The 18366-nt window shown below is 40.1% G+C and overlaps 1 protein-coding gene and 1 pseudogene across 1 annotated transcript; both read left to right on the forward strand.

Annotated features, from left to right (window-relative positions):
- Nucleotides 1–9678: 9678 nt before the first annotated feature.
- LOC149099630 (uncharacterized) lies at nt 9679–12625 on the forward strand (annotated as a pseudogene).
- A 534-nt stretch (nt 12626–13159) lies between these two features.
- LOC149099631 (uncharacterized) lies at nt 13160–13681 on the forward strand. Its single transcript, XM_089276882.1, has one exon. It carries the CDS (start codon nt 13160–13162, stop codon nt 13679–13681), a length of 522 nt encoding a protein of 173 aa, XP_089133008.1.
- Nucleotides 13682–18366: the final 4685 nt, after the last annotated feature.

An 18366-nucleotide genomic window follows, 5' to 3' on the forward strand; every position in this document is an offset into this window, starting at 1 on the left:
GTATTTTCACGAAAACAATAAGTTTCCACTTTGACTGAGAATGATGGCAAAAATAAGTTTTACATACCATCCAGTAAACCAGCTTGGCATAATAATTCTAATAATGCCATGATTTCAAAAGGGGTGGGAACGATAATGCTGAATAATCTGTCATAACAGCTTTACTATTAAATAAATTATTACGTTTAAACGCTCATTTAAAGAAAACATTTGCCAAAGGAAAAACGCACTAAAACATTTTGTAAACGTGTTTAAATGTTTTTTTAGCCCGTTTTAAAAGGTGTTTAAACACATTTTGGTCTGAAATGTGAATAAACGCGTTTTTCTCTTTTCACCTTTAACCACTTTTTCCAAAATAGGGTCACATATGTAAACATGTGAGACTTCAAATGAATTGGAAGTGCTATAATGCTAGTCTTGATCAACAAGCAAGATTCTAAAAATACTAAAATTAAGATGCGGTATAACTACTGACCTTTAATGCTCTAATGCTACTAAAATTAGTATTTTTCAACAAGATTTGGAAATTCATTGAAGTAAACCATCCCTTGGGTAACTGGCATGATATCCATGAACAACACAACCTTTGTTGATAGCCTCTTTCCGAGTCACTAAAAGAAGATTACCATCACTGCAATAAGAAAAATAAGATACTTCTCAGTGAAACTAAATAGAGTCCTGATACAACATAATCTGGACGAGTGGGAAAAATTCTGAGCATACAAGTGACAAAAAAAATTATTCCACGTGATTTAAGCAATACTTCTGTCAGTGTAAAATGCAGACTACACACTTTTTAACTGAATCATGTCACCATTTTCATAATTGAGAGCTATATCCATAGACAAGCTAACTGGAGCATTACTCAGGTCAACTGAAATGATGTTCAGGCTGACCAGAGTGCAGACTTTCACTGCAATTAGCCTGGATAACCCTGTTTATAGTCAGCACGCAATAATGGAAATATGACATATATACTTAAAAAGTCCGTAGTCTGCAGTCTTCATTTTACCTCATTTTTTTACAATGTAATTTTGATGTAATAAATTTTGATTTGCTTGTTTTAATCCTATCTAAATTCTGTATTTTTTTTGTTGTAACTTCAAAATGTTTTTATACTATTTGTATTTCATTGATGGCCATAAGTTTATAAGTGCTATATGCACTATTTATAATAACTCTCATGAAATGAATGTAGCATTGTATGCCCTTTCATTTCTTTGAATTGCATAGTTTGGAACTTCCTTCAAGCTTGAACAATTTCTTAGAACTATTTCTAGCACAATTTGAAAATTTTTCAGTTAAGTTTCTTTCTCCAGGATTACTTGAAATGACAAACATTTTTCTATTTCAGGCTTTTGATGACAGTGCTGCCCTCCTGACACGATGCTCCATTCAGTCCTTGAAATCCATTTTGGACAAGGAGGAAGCAAGAAGCTGGCTTGATGTCAACGCTTACCACCAAGCAGTTGACGAATTTTGCAATGCTGGAAAACAGGCCGACAAGTTGATTATTGTGGCCTTTGAAAAGGGATCAGGTAGCCCAGCTGGTGTGGTGTTACTTAAGAAGACGACTTATGATCCTGTACATTTGAAACCTCTCGGCAAACATCCAATTAAGGCTGAAATGAAAAGAACCACCAGGAAACTGTACTGGGAACTGAGTTATGGTACCAGGAGGGCTGACCAACACTCAATGTGTCTAGGAGATATTTGCAACTCTTGTGAGATAGAGGAAGTGTTCAACGGAGCAAAAAAACCATCTGCATGGGGCTAGTACTGTTATGGCTTACTTTTGAAGGTGGAGTCAAAAACAAACCTGCATTGCGCCTGTACTTGGCACACGGATTTGACATTATTGGTTTACATGCAAGTGCAGTAATGATGGCCCTTTGCAATGTTGATGATGGAAGTGTTAGGAAGACTTCAAAACTAGTGGTAAGTAAGTTAGAAAGCACATTTATCCTGCCTCTTTTGAAACAGAGAGCAGATTCTCAAAGCCAGAGGTCAGAAACTGATCAGAACAGCCAGGAAGCAGCTCCAAGTGGGCTGCAGGACCCAACATCACAAGGTTCTATCCATAGTGTCCAGTCCGGAGACCATGAAAGGGAACCAGATTCACAACATTCAACTGTTGCTAGTGGTGGAGGCTTTGTGCCACCGAGCCAGGAAAGCAACAAGTCAAATGTAAATACATTGTCAAATTTAATTGGCTATAACAGTTAACTAACAATTAATTAATTTATATATTAATTAATTAACATTAAAAGTGCTAAGTAACTAGGAATTCTCATAGACTGTCATCTCAATTGGAAAGAACAAAATCCAACAAGTTTCTTGTTTGGTTTACTTTGTACGATTAGGCATTTTGTCTATATCGAAATTTTAGTTCAATTATATGCTATGATTCTTACTTTTTCCTTATAGTTGTTATGATCATAGGTTGTATACACCTATGATCATAATGCCAACCCACTTCAAAGAATGCAAAAGAAAGCACTACGATTGATTACTTTTTCTAATTTGATGCACATACTACTCCTTTGTTTGCTCAACTTAACCTTCAAGATCATATCAAACTTCAAACTCTCTAATTTATGCACCAAGTTGAAACTGGCAAATTACCAAAGATCTTTGATTTATTTTTTATCAAAACCTCAGGTAAGCATGTTAACACTCGCTTTGCAACTAGGTCCACCTACTATGTCCTCAAAAAAATCGAAACAAATTATGGCATATCTGATATCCAATATAATGACCTAAGTTATGGAATGAAACTGGTTAGAGATTTAAGATCCTAACTTCAAACTTATTTGAAACATAACTCACCTCACATTTTATTTATTTCTACATGTAATTAATTTCAATAATATGTAGTATATTTTGCTATTTTCATGTTCCCATTCTGTTGCTTATTTATCAATTTATTCATTTGTTTATTTATTTATATTATTCCTATGTCTGGATGTAAATTATTCATATATTTGTTGTGTAATCTTTTCTACCAATTAAGTTTTAAACATTCCACTAAATATCTTTCTTACTACTTCTTTCATTTTTAATTAATGAATGTGGTAACCCAACTAGCTTAGCTTTGTAGTTATTTTGGGTGACCAGTTCCTGAATTTATTTTTAATTTGCACTGTATGTTAGTAGCCTTCATGTGTTTAAAAAACATGTTTAGAGATGCATGTCCTATGAAAACTGATGGCTGTGGCTTTCACTGAGTGAATGTCATAATCTCCCCTATTTGCCTCAACCATCTGTGGTCAAGTGTCAATTGATACCCTCTATCAACTCTCAATCAACACTTGTTTGACATCTCGATTGACACTCCATGGACACCTCAATCAATACTCAGATGACACTTGACCAACGTCTTGATCGCCACATGATTGACATCAGTCAAGTGTTGATCGACTCGTGTGTCAATTGACACTTGATGGGGTGTCTGCAAAAATTAGTAGACTCTCAGCTGACTGTTGACCAAGTGATTGAGTGTCAACCAAGGTGTTGATGAAGTATTGATCAAATGTTGATTGAGGGTCAATTGATGGTCGATCAAGGGTATCGATTGAGCATATCGATCAACACTCCCTGGATGCTTTTAGTACACAAGATCCATGTACATTTTGACACTTGAGTTCAGATCTTTTGAAGAAAATCTGAGATGCCTACACTCACAATCTCTGGTAAAACCCCAAAATGATGTAACTCAAGCAGACATGGTGAGTCAAATAGAGTCCATGGAAACTAATGTAACCACACATGGGCAATTTCACTCATTAGCACAAAAGCTACAAATGTCAAAGCAGCTGGAGTATTTAAGCAATGCCAAAAATGAACGTGTGCTGACATAACAAAGTGGCCGATAGATGATGGAAAAACCTCTTTGTCCACGAGTTCGCTAAGGGACATTATTAGTACTGGTTGGGCTGTTTATCGTCACCCTGTACTAGGCCAGGTCAAATTGGGCTGGGTAGCAGCAAAAACAGTGATAGCTGCCGCTGTTAACCTTTTCAACAAAAACGTTGAGGCAAATGAATCTCTACCTGTAAATGTGATCAGAGCCCAGCAGTCAAGATGTGATGCACCCAATCTACCAGCGTCCCTTGAATTCCCAAGTGAGGCACCTGTACAGTAATGATGATGATGTCAATGATTTGCAGACTGAAATGTTTCATCAGAAGATTTATCCAGGTAATCTTGCACAGGAAGGTGTCCCGCGAGAGTGCATTGAAATGAGAAGCAGGCTTATAGGCTTTGACACCCAAGAGGCACCAAGAGACCCAGGGAGGAGGGATTGCAATATCCCTCAACATTTCTGGAGAGAAGGAAGGCAATTTCTATAGCAGGAGCTGAATAGCCTGAGAGGAGAAGTACCTATCGATCGGACCAAAATCCCTGGTGATTGTTATGGAGTTGACCTCTCTGGACTCATGTTGTTGGACATCTGTGCAGTTTATGATGAATCTGTTGAAGGCCGGGAAGCTCCAACACTGAGAAGGCTAGAAATGGTAGAAAAAGTCCTATGTACTGGGTATGCATTCCCTACAAAACACTATCTTGTCACTGATGGTCTGTGGGAGGTCTTTGAACAAGCAGTACAACAAAAAAAGGGTGCATTTGGTAGTGACTTGGATTTTGTCCATCCATGTATATGCAGACAGGCACGTCACCAGCTTGAGGTTGCTACCAGCCGCAACAGGAGACACAGATACGCAGAGTAACTGCAGGATGCTCCAAGAAGGACAGACATGTCCTGGTCACTTTTACAATGTATGATTATACAAAAGAGGAACAAAATTGCAGGTAACGATTAGAGATGCTCTAAAACATATATTATAGTAGAGAGAAATAAAATTGCCTGGAAACCTCACCCTCTCACGAGACCTCCTACAAATACATAATGGTCTCCAATACTTCACAACTTGTCCTGATTTTTCAAAATTATTCATGTTGTGCTGGCAAATTTTCCCCCACCCCCACTGGGGGTAGAAATTCGTAACTTAAGGCATGTAGCCTGTTTCAGAGCTCGCAAGCAAGCCAAAAACAAGTGGGGTTATTATTTCCCACTCTTTTCTTTGCTCACGCACCCGCTTATTTGAATTTTCGTTCGCTCCCAACTATTCTAGCTAAAGACGGGGATTTGAATTTAATTGTGAAGTGAAGAGAAGGAAGTGAAAAAGAAAATTAGTTAGAAAGTTTCTTATAAACATACAAAACCCAGTTTTAAAACTGTAGCTAGGGCAGACAAGTCAATTTTACTATAAAAATGTCCATATCTTCTGAACTTCTTTTCCCAGTTCTTTGGACCCAGAGATTAAGGGTTTTAGAAGAAAGGCAAATTTGGCACTGTCTGAGGAGCCTTCCTCCTAGTTTTCGTTTCAATTAATTCACCGTATCATTCATCTTAATCAGCATAAATGATGGGCAACAATCTCAAAATAATCAGGACCAACTGCATCAACATTTGCAATGGCAACCAAATCAACAAGGGCTTCCCTTCCCTTCCTCATCACCAGCAAACACCACAGCAATGGCCACAACCACTACTGCAGTTATTGCAATTGCAACAACAGCAGCATCAGGCACTTTTGCAGCAACAAATGCAGCAACAGCAGCAACCACTGCCACACCAACAGATGCAACCACAGCCTCACCAACAGCTGCAACCACAAATGCAGCAACAGCAGCAACCACAGCTGCACCAACAGTAGCAACTACTGCCGTACCAACAGCAGCAACCACAGCCGCACCAACGACAACAACCACTAATACAGCAACAGCTGCAACCACAGCCATACCAACAGCTACAACCACTGCCACACCAACAGCACTGATACAGCAACAGCGGTGGCCTCTCCTGTTACAACAACAACTGCAGCCACCTATTTCTAAGCCACTGCAACATCTTCATTCGTTTTCACATCAACAGCAAATTTTACCCCGGCAACATCCTGCATGAACCATAAACCCCCAACAATTAACAAATGGATTGGCTAGTGTTAGACAGGCTGGGCAACGGTTGGTGGACATGTTGCAAGAGGCTCCTTCTTTCTCTGACGAACTTTCACGAAATTTTCCTCGTACTCCAGGTGGTCGAGCAGCAAACCAGAGACAGTGAAGAGCAGGCGAGCAAACCTTGCAGATGAGTGTCATCTGCTTTCTGCAGGGAAGTTTGTCTGTGTCTTTACACTCTCACCTGGGTTTGATGACCAACTCTGGTTGTGGCTATGGTTATCCTGTTGGTTCAAATGCTCCTGGTTCGATCGACTGCCCCATTAACTTTTCATCACAGGATGAACTGCTGCAGCACCTAATGGGGTACTTTAGTTCTTTAAGTAGCAACGAATCACTGAATGAATCACTGGATGAATGGATGGATGGATGGATGGACGAATGAAGGTTACACATTGTTCTTGTTGTCAAGCCCAGGAATCCCAATCAGAAAGGAACTGTGAAGATTCTGAGGTACGATTGGTTTGGTTCATTAACATACAGACAGAGTCTTGGATTTGATTATGAGTGAAGCCTTTGATGTGAATTTAGCTTTACTTTTTCAATAAATATGTAGGTATCTATCAGGCGTCCCCATCCAGGAAAAGATAACCTCAATGATACGGTGCAGGACATCGAAGAGGTAGGTTCCTTTAAAAGTGAATTTTATCGGTCATTAAAATTAACCTGCTCCTTGGTGTTTATAGGGCAATGTCTATCTAATGATCATGTTTTTGTCTATTCAATTAGTATCAAGTCAATAGTCCGTCAAGTTCAAATGAGGATGAAACACTAGATGACTTCACCATGCGACGACTGGTTGAGTTGACAGCAACTGGCAAGTGAAAAATAAGAGTTACTACTTACAATAATAGAGCACACTAATTTTTACCAACTTTTTATTAGAAATACAAAGAAAAATGTTGAAATGCGTATCCCACTAAACTATCCAGAAACATCTAAAAGTTGAGTATATTTTCTGCCTAGGCAATAGAAGATATTATCTCATCTTAATGTGAATGGACTTGGAGAATTCAAGACAGTTCTAAAAACTAGCTTTCAATTGTGTGGTGGTAAGTTACTGCTTGTTTGATAACTATCTTTTGGTTATTGTCATCTATTCAATAAAATTCTTGCTTACCAAATAATAGGTGCAAGAAACAGACATAAGGCAGTGAAGCACCTAATATGGGTTCATCCATTGGGTAAGCATCTATGGCTGTTCACAATTCTAGCTTATTTTAAAGTGAACAGTACATAGGAATTTGGGCATTGCAAGACTCCTTGTGAGTATAGCTTATTGAATTAATTTGTGCATTGCTTAGCAAATGAGCATCAAGGAAAGGCAAAATAGCCTCAGTATAATAGAATAAAGTTGCACAAGTGAGGTCGCGATCCTTCCTATCCTATCTCTGAAGATTGCCGTGGCAGTGCTTGCAATTATAAACTCACGTTCGTGTATTTAATTTACTTTGAAAAGAAATATTCCTGTTTCACAAGTTTCAAAGGTTTTCTTCTTTGTAAATCATAAGGATAGTCTAATCACGCAAACGGTCATTTCGTTTCAACTCATTTAACATAATATAGGAACAGCTGTCTTTCTATCTTTTTACAGATTGTCTGAAATAATAGACAGATTTTCAATGCAAATCTCCACAACGCGATTAACCAGCTCTCAGGACGTGTTACACCTGGGATCAAGGTCACCGCACCACATTATAGAGGTTTATAAATCACTTCCAGGGACGTGGACCATCTTTGTGGCAGAGGGTGCTCTTCGACAATGACAATGGTGTGGGGGATGGAGTAACTAGACAGGCTTTCTCATGGGAAGATGGGAACTAAACATCTGTTGTAAACACAAAATGGTCGTGGCATTTATCAATCCTTCCTTGGCTCCCCGGATCACCCTTTACTGTTCATACATGTGCGCCAAGAGTTGTCTAAAAGAGTCCTTCTAGAAACCTTTCAAAGGACTCTACATGATTAAACCACCTTGGAGGAAAACAATAGTCAGTAATACAAAGAACATCAAAGTATGACTGTCACGCTTGACACAGATGAGGAACATATAAATGTACTTTATATACCAACCTACAGCTGGAAGGAAGACCTGCCAGTTTTAATGCTACAGGTTTCAAGGATTGCTACAAAGGACCAAAACTTTAATCTTGAAGCCAGGTAAGAGGTTTATATGAATTTACCGGAGCACTTTATGAAAGCGAGTGTGTTAGTTACTCCCTGGAATATTTTCAAAATTTCCTGAACTTTCAGCAGTCATTATTTTTGAAAACCTAGTGGGCAGCCAAATTTTATTGTTTTAAATTAAGGCACATTTATACTTTCTATTCATGTAGTTCAGCAGTTTCAAACAGGTGCCAAATTTTTAAAACATGCCTTCAAAGTAGAGCTTTTTTCGCGGATCATCAACTCAAATCTTTGTTCACTGCTTCAAAAAGGCTCATCACAGTTGACTTCTTTAATAGTCATTTATTGAATGGGTCGTGTCCATTGCCAGCGGGACTGAGCAGGCTGAGATGCCTCACTTTGACAGGGACCAATATCACCGACAAAATTTTATCAAGCATCCTACAAGCCAGCAGCAAGTTATTAGAACTTCAATTAACTGGAACTCAAATCAGCGAGATGTGTGTACCTGAGATAATTGGCCTTAGGAAACTTAAGTATATTGCTTTCCCCCCTGAAGGTGTCTTGTCTTTTGTAAAAGGCTGCCCGTCCCTGACAACACTGGATTGTCAAGAGGGTTACTTTTTTGACCAAGAGGAGATTGCAGAGATTGTCAGGAACAACAGCCAACTCACTGACTTAATCATCTCTTATGCATTTATTGATGACAACACGTTTATGTTTGTCATTGGAAGCTTAAGGAACTTGACACATATTTGTGTGTGAGACAAGCATTACACAAGCATGTGTGGACAGAATGAAAAGCAGGAAGCCTTGTTTAAACATTTGTTGGAATGTGGACCATTCACCGTAACAGAACTGTAACATTTTAGTTGCAGACATAGAAATAGAGTAGGTTTTGTTACTGATAATTGTTACACATAGTTTTGTTGATGTTATTGGCCACACATGGTTGCGTAACCCTTTCTTGCATAATAATTTTTCATGGCCTCTTTATTTTTCCTGAGAAATATGGCAGTTTCTAATCCAGTTCTTATTAGATGCAATTTTGAGTGGAACTGCACTGAAATAGATCACCTGAACTACATATGTACATGACTATTTATGCTCATTCTTAACCTTGGTATGTAAATAAATGAACAATTATTCTTGTCACAAGGTCCGAAAAATTTTGTAAACGAAGCTTTTGACTGTATCGCACAGTCTTCGTCAGCGATTAAAGTGAGCTCACGTTGTCACGTGAATGCAAATTGTTTAATCACGTGACAACAGATGGTCAAAAGTGGCAGGAAGATCATAGCCCCCGTTGTAAAGAACATTCATGAACTCTTTTGTTGCGTAAGAACTTGTTGTTTGTACAGATACGACACAGCTTGATATAGCACGTGATATCACATAAATATAATCAGTTGTACATTAGACTTTGATCAGTCCTTTTGCGAAGTGAAGACGAGAACACGAGATAGCGAGTTTACGAAATTTTATGTTGTAAATAGGGACAAATCTCAAATTAAACGGAAATCATTCAAAATACAATCTCAAAGTTTATTCAATGGCGCCCAACGTGGGGCCACGAGCTCCTTGACGAGTGAAGTCAAACATCGATTATGACGACTACCGAAGAAAAGAAAGAGAGGTTGACACGATTGTGAGCAATACGAGGAACTCACCGTTCCATTGTAACGAAAAATGCGACAAAGGTTAACGACCTTGTGGAGGATGAAACACTTGCAGCTAGCGAGCAAGTTAAACAACTGGAAGTTATACATCGATTGTTGGAAACGAAGCTCAAGGCTCTTGGAGACATAGATCAGGAAATTCTATCTTTGTGTAGCGTAGAGGAAATTCCACAAGAAATAGAAAAATCGGAAAGGTATGTGGAGAAAATTATCACGTGCCAGAAGAGAATAAACGATATTTCTCAACAGAACGATGGGACTACACAAGAAACGAGTAATCCACTCGCCAGATTAATGCAAGCGCTTCCCCTAGGCGTACCACAGCAACCTATGAATCAAGTCAAGGCGAAATTACCGAAACTAATGCTGCCTAAATTTCGTGGTGACGTAACGACCTGGACGGGATTTTGGGAATCATACAAGTCTGCAGTTCACGACAACGAAAATATCTCAAAAATCGACAAGTTTAATTACCTAAAATCACTTTTGGAAGGAGCCGCAAGTCGAGCCATTCAAGGCCTTACTTTATCAAGCTCCAATTACGATTCAGCCGTGGAAATTCTCGAGCAACGATTTGGCAGGCCGCAACAGATAATTTCTGCGCACATGGATGAGATCTTAAAGATACAACCCTGCTCAAGTGATCGACCATCGTTGCTTCGGTTTCTGTATGACAAATTGAGCGTACATGTGCGAGGATTATCTTCACTCGGAGTTACGGCACAGGAGTATGGCAGTTTATTAATCCCAATTATCATGTCCAAGTTACCAAACGAAATAAGGCTTGAAATCGCACGAAAATCGACCACTGATGTTTGGAAAATCAGCGAATTGTTAGAAACCATCAAAGGGGAAATCGAGGCGAGAGAAGCGAGTGAAGCGATCAAAGCTCAAGAATTTCAAGGACGAAAACACACCCCTGGTTTGGAAAGTTACCCCCAACTGCAAATACTCTGGTTTCCATGCAAGGCAAAGAATTTCAATTTCGCTGCATTTATTGCAATGGGGAGCATTACTCAGCCTCCTGCACGAAAGTTCGACTATCGAAGGATCGAAAAGAAATTCTCCAGAAGAATAATCGCTGTTTTATTTGCCTCAAAACTGGTCATGGAGCAAATAACTGCTTTAAAACAAAGAAATGCCGAAACTGCGATGGAAAACATCATCAATTGATTTGTGCAAGAATTGACATGCCTGCGGAAGATCAAAGAAACCCGAATCGAAACGAAAACTTGAAGGACTCGCAAAACGAAAGTACAACAGTAACCATGACTACAACTGCGAATTCTATGACCAAGGGAACTGTGTTGCTTCAAACAGCAAGTTGCATGGTGGTCAACGGCTCCAATTCAATTCCAGTGCGCGTGCGCTTCAACAATGGAAGTCAACGATCGTATGTTTCATCGAGTGTGTCTTCTCACCTTAATTTAAAGCCTGTCAAGTCAGAAAATCTTCGCATCAACACCTTCGGGGACGCAAATTACCGGAAACAGAAGTGCACTGTGGTAAAGCTATGTCTACAAACACGAAGTCACGAGGAATTGGAACTCTTTGCATTGAACTACCCAGTTATTTGTTCTCCTCTGCCAAGCAAAATCAATGTGGCTGACTATGTCCATTTAGAGGGCCTCGATTTTGCAGACGACTTCGACAGCACCGAATCTATTGATGTCTTGATTGGTTCCGATTATTACTGGGACTTTGTAACTGGGGATTCCATTAAAGGCGAACATGGTCCAACCGCAGTGGACAGCAAATTTGGATGGCTGTTGTCTGGACCAACATACGATCTATCATCTAGCAATGTTGTTGCTTCCAATTTGATTATTTCTGGTGAATGCAATACGATGTTTGGAGGACAAGATGACGAATTGGTTGAGATATTGAAGAAATTCTGGGAGTCCGAGAGTACTGGAATTCTAGACAACTCCAAGATCGAACGACAAGTACCCGATATCGCAAAGCAAACCGATATCTCCTTCAATGGTCGGCGTTACGAGGCAAGATTGCCCTGGAAAGAAGACTGTGCGCCGAACTCAAGCAATTATGGTATGTGTGTGTCTAGGCTACGATCCCTGCATCATCAACTAAGGAATGAACCGAATTTACTGAACGATTACGACAAGATCATTCGAGAACAAGAACAGGCCGGAATCGTTGAAAGGGTACCTGAAGAAGAAACAACCAGTGACAAGAGCCGAGCTTATTATTCGCCACACCATGCAGTTATCAGAAAGGAACGCAAAACAACTAAAGTACGTATAGTATACGATGGGTCAGCAAAATCGTCCAAAGAAGAACTGTTACTAAACGACTGTTTAGAGACCGGCGATAATTACAGTCCGCACATATTTGACATGCTAGCAAGATTTCGAAACAACCTTGTGGGTCTTACTGCAGACATCGAAAACGCCTTTCTGATGGTGAGCATTAAAGAAGAAGACCGAAACATGCTACACTTCCTGTGGTTTGATAACCCAGAACAAGACAGACCCAAAATAGCGCAGTTTCGATTCCACCGGCTTTTGTTTGGATTACGACCATCACCTTCGATACTTGGAGCAACAATAGCTCATCACTTGTCCTTGTACAAACAAAGTGAACCGGAAATGACAGCGCTTCTCGAAACATCATTTTACGTCGATGATCTGCTTTCTGGAGCTGGAAACGATGAGAAGACCCTGGAAATTTATCACAAATTGAAGAGAATCATGGTAGACGGAGGATTCAATCTGAGAAAGTGGAACTCTAACTTGCCTAAAGTGATGTCTGAGATTTCAAATGCTGAAAGACCTTGAGAAGATTCAATTACGCCGAGCAAATCGCAGTCGGATGTCACAGTAATTGAAGATGATCAGTCTTTCGTTAAAACGACTACTGGATTGGACAGTCCTTCTACGAAGGATGACACTGTCATTAAAGTTCTGGGGTTAAAGTGGAATACTCTCAGCGACAAACTTTTCTTCGATTTTTCCAGTTTACACACGTACGCGATGTCACTTCCGCTCAACAAGAGGTCCCTTTTAAAGGTCACAGCGAAGATCTTTGATCCGATGGGATTCTTAATGCCTTTCACGATAGGATTGAAGATTCTATTTCAAGAACTTTGCGAGGACAAGGTGAACTGGGACGAACCGCTTCATGGAAAGCTTCTTGAAAGGTGGAAATCCTTGCTGGACGAAATCAGATGTTTCGAAACCATGCGTATCCCGCGATGCTAATTTGTTGCGACGCCTGCGGATGTTCAAATACATGCCTTCGGCGACGCCTCCGAACACGCCTATGCCGCAGTTCTTTACTTGAGGTCTTGCTACGAAGATGGTCGTATTCACATGAGGTTAGCGGCCTCCAAATCCAAAGTGGCACCCATGACAAAGCAATCCATTCCGCATTTAGAACTGTTAGGCGCTCTATCTCTTGCACGGCTAGTCGACAAGTTCAAGGCATCGATTGGAGGAAATCACAAAACCGTGTATTGGACTGACTTGATGACAACTTTGTGCTGGATCAAAAATCAAAGGGTTTGGAAACAGTACGTGCAACACCGAGTCGACGAAATCCGCAGCCTAACTTCAAAGGATTCATGGCGACATTGTCCCGGTCATTCAAATCCTGCTGATTTGCCCTCGCGTGGTTTGACAGCTAAAACCCTTGCAACGTGCGAAACATGGTGGAAAGGACCCGAATTCTTGTACCTTCCCGAATCTGAATGGCCCGAGCATCGAACGACCCAGTCCGAAGATGAATTAGCGCTCAAGGAAGTGGTCAAATCGCCGTCAACTACTGTGCACTCACTTGTGAGTATCTCAGCCAATATGCCAGAGAAGATTGATCAGATAATCGACATTAATTGATTTCACGACATGACAAAATTACTCCGTGTTACCGCCCTCGTTATTAAGGCCGCTGAGTCATTCAAGAATTCAGTCATTAACAAAGAGGGTACTCGGAGAGAACACATGCGATTAAACACAACAGATGTAAATGAAGCCGAACGACTCTGGATCCTTATAGTTCAATGGTCAGCCTTTTCCAAGGAAATCGCATTTCTTCTGAGTAAAGAGCGCAGTTGTACCCCTACAACGTACGTCACGCAGTTTGGATTGTTTTTGGACGAAGAAGTTATCAAGTGTAAGGGGAGACTTAACAATGCACCGTTGCCTGTAAACACGAAGAATCCCATTCTACTGCCAGCCAAGCACGAATTCACCCGTTTACTAATCAAGCATTCACACGAGTCTGCGAAACACAGTGGTATCAGGGACACTTTAACGACATTACGAGAACGCTATTGGGTACTGCGTGGACAAGAAGCGGTGAAAGGGTTCATTCGAAATTGCGTTATTTGTCTCAAACACGAAGGGTCACCATACGGTCCTTTACCTCCTGACGACCTGCCTAGTAATCAAGTGTCAGAGGATCCGCCCTTTACGCATATAGAGCTCAACTTCGCTGGACCGTTGTACGTCGAAACGAAAAATTCAAAGGAAGAATGTAAAGAATCACAGAAGGTCTGTTTCCCTCTTCACGTGTGCCTCCACCCGAGCTGTACATTTAGAACTAACACAAGGACTTAGTGTTGAATCGTTTTTACTTGCCTTCCGAAAGTTCACTAGTCGAAGGGGATTGCCTGCCACCATCACTTCTGACAACGCCAAGACGTTCAGATCTTCGTCTCAAGATATACGAAAGATAACACGAGCAGAAGAAGTTTGGCGATACCTTGCGAACAAGCAGATTACGTGGAATTTTATTGTCAAAAAGGCCCCGTGGTGGGGAGGATTCTGGGAAAGGCTTGTGAGAAGCATCAAGAAACCCTTAAAGCAGATCCTAGGGAGGTCTACACTCCGTTTTGATGAGTTGGATACTGTCTTAGTGGAGATCGAAGCAGTCATCAATTCCAGACCCCTAACGTACGTGTACGATGACGAGGAGTCCATCTCTTACCCTTTAACACCTTCCCATTTGATTTACGGTCGACGAATTACATCAACTCCGAACGCTTCTCACTATGAAGTAATCAGTACCAATCAATCGCTCACGAAGAAATTCCGTCATCATAAACATGTTCTTCGACAACTGACCAATCAGTGGCGTCGAGAATACCTACTCGAGTTGAAAGAACGATCTCAAGTTCGACCTAAGGGGAGCAAAAAATGAAGTATTTCCATTGGAGACATCGTCTTGCTGAAAAACGATGCTACGAGTAGAGCTTTTTGGAAACTAGGAAAGGTCAAAGAACTGATTCCAGGAAGAGATGGAAATGTTCGTGCGGCTGTGGTGAAATCTGTTAGTGATTCAGGTCGTCCATCTCGTTTGAGAAGAGTCGTACAGCATTTGGTGCCCATCGAAGTCAAGGTGCAGCCTGAAGCTACAGTAATGAATGAAGTACAAACAGCTAATCAGAGTGCAAGACCAAGGCGCACCGCTGCAGTTACTGGAGAATCAAGACGAAGAGAACTTAACGTTGTATAAGTTAGTTATTCGCTTTCACGAAATAACTAGGGGAGTGTAAAGAACATTCATGAACTCTTTTGTTGCGTAAGAACTTGTTTTGTTTGTACAGATACGACACAGCTTGATATAGCACGTGATATCACATAAATATAATCAATTGTACATTAGACTTTGATCAGTCCTTTTGCGAAGTGAAGACGAGAACACGAGATAGCGAGTTTACGAAATTTTATGTTGTAAATAGGGACAAATCTCAAATTAAACGGAAATCATTCAAAATACAATCTCGAAGTTTATTAAACCCGTCTCTGTTCAGTGTTGGGCGTTGACATCTGATATAGATGGCCTCCTTGATTTTCCTTTTGATATCTACCAACTCTTTATCAAGACTCTTGACTCCTTCCCAGTTGATCTCCTGGTTGGCCGGAGACTGGTGTTCCCGGACTGCAGATGTTGTTTGCTTCTGATGTTCACCCAGTTGCTTCTCTCACAATGAGATTGGAATTGACTAATTATTACTAGGAGAATTCCCCGAATACGATTTTCTTAGTTTTTAGATAAACTGTTAAAAAGTGAACTTCCTCTGCTGAAGATGGTTAAAATTTAGTGAACGCCCAGCTTCAAATGATTGCCCACCTAGAATAGGCATACAACTCACATAAGCAGCACTCACTCTCAAGGTCCAAAAGTTACATAAGCACCCAGGGCACTAAAACGAATAAATATGGTAATTTTGATGGTCCATAGGGCACAGAAGGGAGAATGCAAATCATAGAATTCCATTCATAAATATCATTTTTATAATGGCTGAATAATTAAATATATCCGTTCCCTCCAAAGGTAAATGTCAAGGGATTGCAGAATGGTGGTTGTCGGTCATCACGATTGTTTCCATTGTTCTCTTGACAAACAACACTGCAAACATGGCCGACAGTGGATCTATCAATATCTACCTTCGGAAGATCGTAGATGAGTTCAAAACAAATCTGAAGGACAGGAGGTTTCTAAATGTGTTAAATCCTCCTGTACATGGCAAGGTGAAAAGTGATTTTTTTCTTGCCCAAGATTTTTATTTGGAGCCCATGGGAGCAATTCCCAGAAGTCAAATTATTATGCTCAGTCCACAAGTGCCATCTAGAGCCAAAGACATTCACTTCAGAATTTGAAAAGCAGGACAAAATGCCAAGGATTATATTTGATTTGTTTGGTAACATTCTCCTCATACAATGCATCTATTTGTGCAACACGAGAGGTCACCGGCACAATTTAGTTGCATCTTCCAACAATATTTTGTCATCTCTTCCAGATCATATTCGTAATATATTTCTGATTCCACTTTTCCCTTGTAGTGGCTGCACCAAAATTAAATTACATTAATTCAAACATTGTGAGAGGAATGAACTTTGCTAAAATTAGTGAATCTATAGCTGAGGTAAACTTCCAGAACTCCTGCAGACAAGGAATCATCAACAACTATGCATGTGAAGGATGTCAGTTGACCGAGGAACCCTCTAATGAGTCAGAATTTTATACGGATGAGCTGTACTCATTTCCCAGTAGCAATCACATTGTGAGCATTTTCATGGCAGATTTTGATACCAAAAAAGCAATTTACCAAAACGAAATGAAAAAGGTGACTGGATGTGCTATTTCATGTGATCACACATTCAGGGTTAGTAAAAACATAGGGATGGTTAGACCCGGAAATAACAACAAACTTGTGGAGCAGTTTAAGAATTTATTCATCATTCTTAATGAAGACAGGAAAGTTGTTGATTGGCAGTTGACAAAGACAACAGCATTTAAGGAGTCTTCCTCTGGTACAAAACACGTCTTTAAAGAGCCAATAAAAAGCTCGAGCTTATTTGCGTCGATAATTGCTGCAAAGTTTGATGTAAGTACAAGTCTATTTTTTGCAATATGCCTGTAAAACTTGATTTATACCACACATGTCAAGGCATCTGCAAGACTGTTTCCCATGTGAACCACCCTCTAGCAGGATTGTTTCAAAAAGAGTTTGGTCTAATATTTAGACAAGACAACGATCTGGGAGAAAAGCCTCTCCGTGAACCATCTAGTTCAGAAAAGATAATGCTGAACTTGAACAGTTTTATTAACTGGTGGGTCACTAGCTAACTCGCCTTTGTTGGAGGATACAATGTACGAAATAGAAAAACTGAAGAAACATATTATGAATGGCTGTTTATCGGGGTTGCCTCCTGGATTTGGGACCGAGAAAAACTAAAGGCTTCATAGGTTGTTGAACAGATCAATGTTAACTGGAGCAACCAGAATTAATGTTGAACTGGCTGTCGCAATTTTAACTTTGCTTTTCCACTACCACACTAGCCATACAAGCCCACCCACTCACCAGTGCAATAGCAAGGTAGGGTGTGCTGTGCCAATAGAAGCATATGTAAACGGCACCACAGAAAGGAGTATGAAGTATATATTTCCATTTTCCTCCATCTGATCCTGGAATATGGTTACAAGGTCTATAAGCATTGTGGGATGGATCAACCTAGGTCCTAGTTTCTTCTCTTCTTTCAAATCTAAGTTTGTAGTTGAGAGTGGAATGGTATTCAAAATAACTCCACATTTTCACTCATTGGAAAAGCCTGTAGTAGCCTGGAAATTATTCAAAAATATTTTCAAATCTGCGGGATAAACCTGGGCTAATCTTTTCCAATAAAATGACAAAATTCTGGAATTTCTGGGAAATATGATTGAAAATTGCTTTTTTTTCACAGTTCTTGGTGCCATATTGGAAAAGTAACCATGCAACCAGATATGGGCTTGCATTGGATGGTGTCTACTGGCATCAGAACATCTGTAAATGTAAGTTGAAGTTTTCCCATTTTTCCAGTTGAAATTGATGGTGAAACTTGATACACATATGGGAGAACCAGCTTCATTCTGTTAAAATGGCAATTACTTTTTCTCATATTTGATTTCACAATTTCAGATAGTTTTCTTTTTATATCGCACAAGACCAGGTTTTCTTTATCAACTTTTTTTGCAGATGAACCTCGTCCCAACCATAGTTTGCTGGTCTATTTTCTTGAAGGAAAGAGAGTGTTAG

The sequence above is a fragment of the Orbicella faveolata genome, unplaced genomic scaffold (assembly GCF_042242905.1).
Source record: "Orbicella faveolata isolate gen_17 unplaced genomic scaffold, um_ofav_v1 contig_46, whole genome shotgun sequence".
In the NCBI taxonomy this organism is placed as follows: Eukaryota; Metazoa; Cnidaria; class Anthozoa; order Scleractinia; family Merulinidae; genus Orbicella; species Orbicella faveolata.